We start from the raw sequence: 2368 nt of genomic DNA on the forward strand, positions 1-2368 counted from the left end.
AGAAATCAGCACGGATCTCCATACATGGAGATCCGTACTCACACACATAAAGTATCTGATGTCACAGAACAAGTGGGATTTTTCTTTTCTTTATTTAGTGTGGTTGCTGTAAGCAACACATTATAGTTCTAGCCCAGCTTACTTTTTAATGTTCTGGATAACAGTCTAGGCATATGCAACCACACTTGCAATTTCCAATTGCTTCTTTTCTAGTTTTCATTCATTCCCTCTTGGCCATTCTTGTGTTTGGTCTGCTGCCTGCCTTCTTGGTGGTGGCTTGCTCACCTTGGTAGGCATGATGGTAGAAGTTGGCAAACAGGATGAGCATGGTGACGGAATAACCAAGCACCGTCCACTGTGCCCAGGCGGGGAAAGGACAGCCTGTGTAAAGGGCAAGGCAACAGTGGGCGATGGCCACGAGAAACTGGATCATCTGAATGACGGTGAGGTACTTCTTCCACCAGAGATACTTCTGAATCTGGGGTCCCACGGAAGCCAGGCCATAGTACGCATACATGAGGACATGGACGGAAGAGTTGATCATCGGACCAAAGAAGGATTGTCCACCAGGGACCAGTGCGACTATAATCCAACAGAGGATGAACATGGTGCAGTGGTGGAAGACATGGAGGAAGGTGGCCTGCCTGAACTTCTTCCTCATGGTGAAGAACACTGTGTCCAGGAGCTCCAGTCCCTTGGAGATGTAGAACCACCAAAGAGCTGATGCTATCCTGACCTCGTTAATGTCACTGGAGTGGTTCAAAGGTTGACAGGAGTAGCTGTAGTCTGCCGCTGTCGATCCCAGTAGGAGCTCTTTGGCGATGTAGAAGTTGAGGACCACCATGCTTAAATTGTACGCCACAAGGGTCTTCCTGAGTGTGAAAGGTTGTCTGCCCTGCATATATCTACGGCCCTCCCACAGGAAGAGCAGGTACAGGCAGCTGATGGCCATCGTTGGGAAGGGGGAAGACATCATTGGCCATTTGTCTACGCGCTTGTCTGCTACAGTAAGGCTCCATTTGAAGAATTCTACGGTGTCATTCACAACATGAGAAACAATTTCCATTGTTCGTCTTTGGTCTTGACTATGTGTTTGGATGGACACAAACAGAGTAATCAAGTGAAAAGCCTTACGGAGCAGGGCTGACGATGGCACCTTTCTCAGCTGAGACAACTAAGGATCTGTGCAACTCGTACTTATAAGGCGGAAGGTACTCACCACATTTTATGGCTCTATATGTCATTTGATGATGTAATTTCATCAACTGAACAATGAGACTTGATTCAGCCAGAGTCTTTATGCTGCTGGATGATGCATTGTTTTCTGGTTTTGCCTCCATCCGTCCCAACCTTGTGAACAGGATAACTCTTGTTGCACAACTATCCACTTGGACACACGGATGAAAAAGGTCAATGTCACTGTGAGGTGCAATACATACTGTATACAGCACTACAAGAACAGTAGCCGTACAGCAAGACTGACATCATATATGATGCAACAGCAGTAGATATTCTTTTCACGTCTCAATTGGTTAAAAAAAAAACTGTAAATATGAATTATTATCTGTTTTTCTGATTGTGTTATGATCTTTTTCTGCATAGTAGGCTTATCGTGTTTATTTGTCTGTTGAGTATAAATGGACCCCAATGCAAACAAGCCATTGCGCTTTTTTGTGGTCTAAATCCTTTTAGTACACCTTGTATCTGAACTGTACTGTTATGTACTATTCCTATGCAAACTTCTAATAAAGTATTCAATCAATCAATCAATCAATCAATCAATCAATCCTCTGACGTGCAGTAATGTCATCCACTGAACACAGAGCCTCCCCGCATTCAATGTCACAAGGATACCAGAGGGGGGCAGTGTTTCACAGGCCAGCTGTTTGCTGCTGGTTTTTAATTTTTTGCCATTGTGCATTGAGCACACCGTGCACCCACCGTGCACACCAGACCACACGCCACACGCCATGAGACCAGAGCGAGTTCTCTAGGCTGGGCGATGGCACAGCTGAGACATACTGAGATGATTGTAATGTAAACGTAGGTTTCCCGGCCGTGATGGATGCCAATAAAGCCCAAGAAGAAATTGAACTGAGAGCAGTTGGTACTAGTCAGGAATCAATTTGCGTTGCAGGTTGCAGATCCGGTCTAGAGCGGATACGAACACTTCTTTGCACGCTTATCATTGCGTGTCTCTCTGCAAATCGCCGGATACAGTAGACCGGATCTGAGCACTGAGCAGTAAATAAAAACCAGGCTTTCCGAGGGTACTGGGGGGCCAGCCTGGTGACGCGAGGTTAGCTGGCACTGGCACGCTGCGACGTACAGCCAGCCCATGGGAGTGTCGTACAGGGGAGTTGGCCCA

General features: G+C 46.5%; 1 protein-coding gene across 1 annotated transcript; it reads right to left on the reverse strand.

The window, feature by feature from the left end:
• Positions 1-220: 220 nt before the first annotated feature.
• LOC308299778 (very long chain fatty acid elongase 4-like) lies at positions 221-1066 on the reverse strand (the record flags this gene model as incomplete). Its single annotated transcript, XM_080743566.1, has 1 exon — positions 221-1066. The coding sequence occupies one exon, from the start codon at positions 1064-1066 to the stop codon at positions 221-223; it is 846 nt and encodes a 281-aa protein (XP_080599692.1).
• Between the last annotated feature and the right edge of the window lie 1302 nt (positions 1067-2368).

Source organism: Nannobrachium achirus, assembly GCF_963921795.1.
Source record: "Nannobrachium achirus genome assembly, chromosome: 15".
Classification (NCBI taxonomy): domain Eukaryota; kingdom Metazoa; phylum Chordata; class Actinopteri; order Myctophiformes; family Myctophidae; genus Nannobrachium; species Nannobrachium achirus.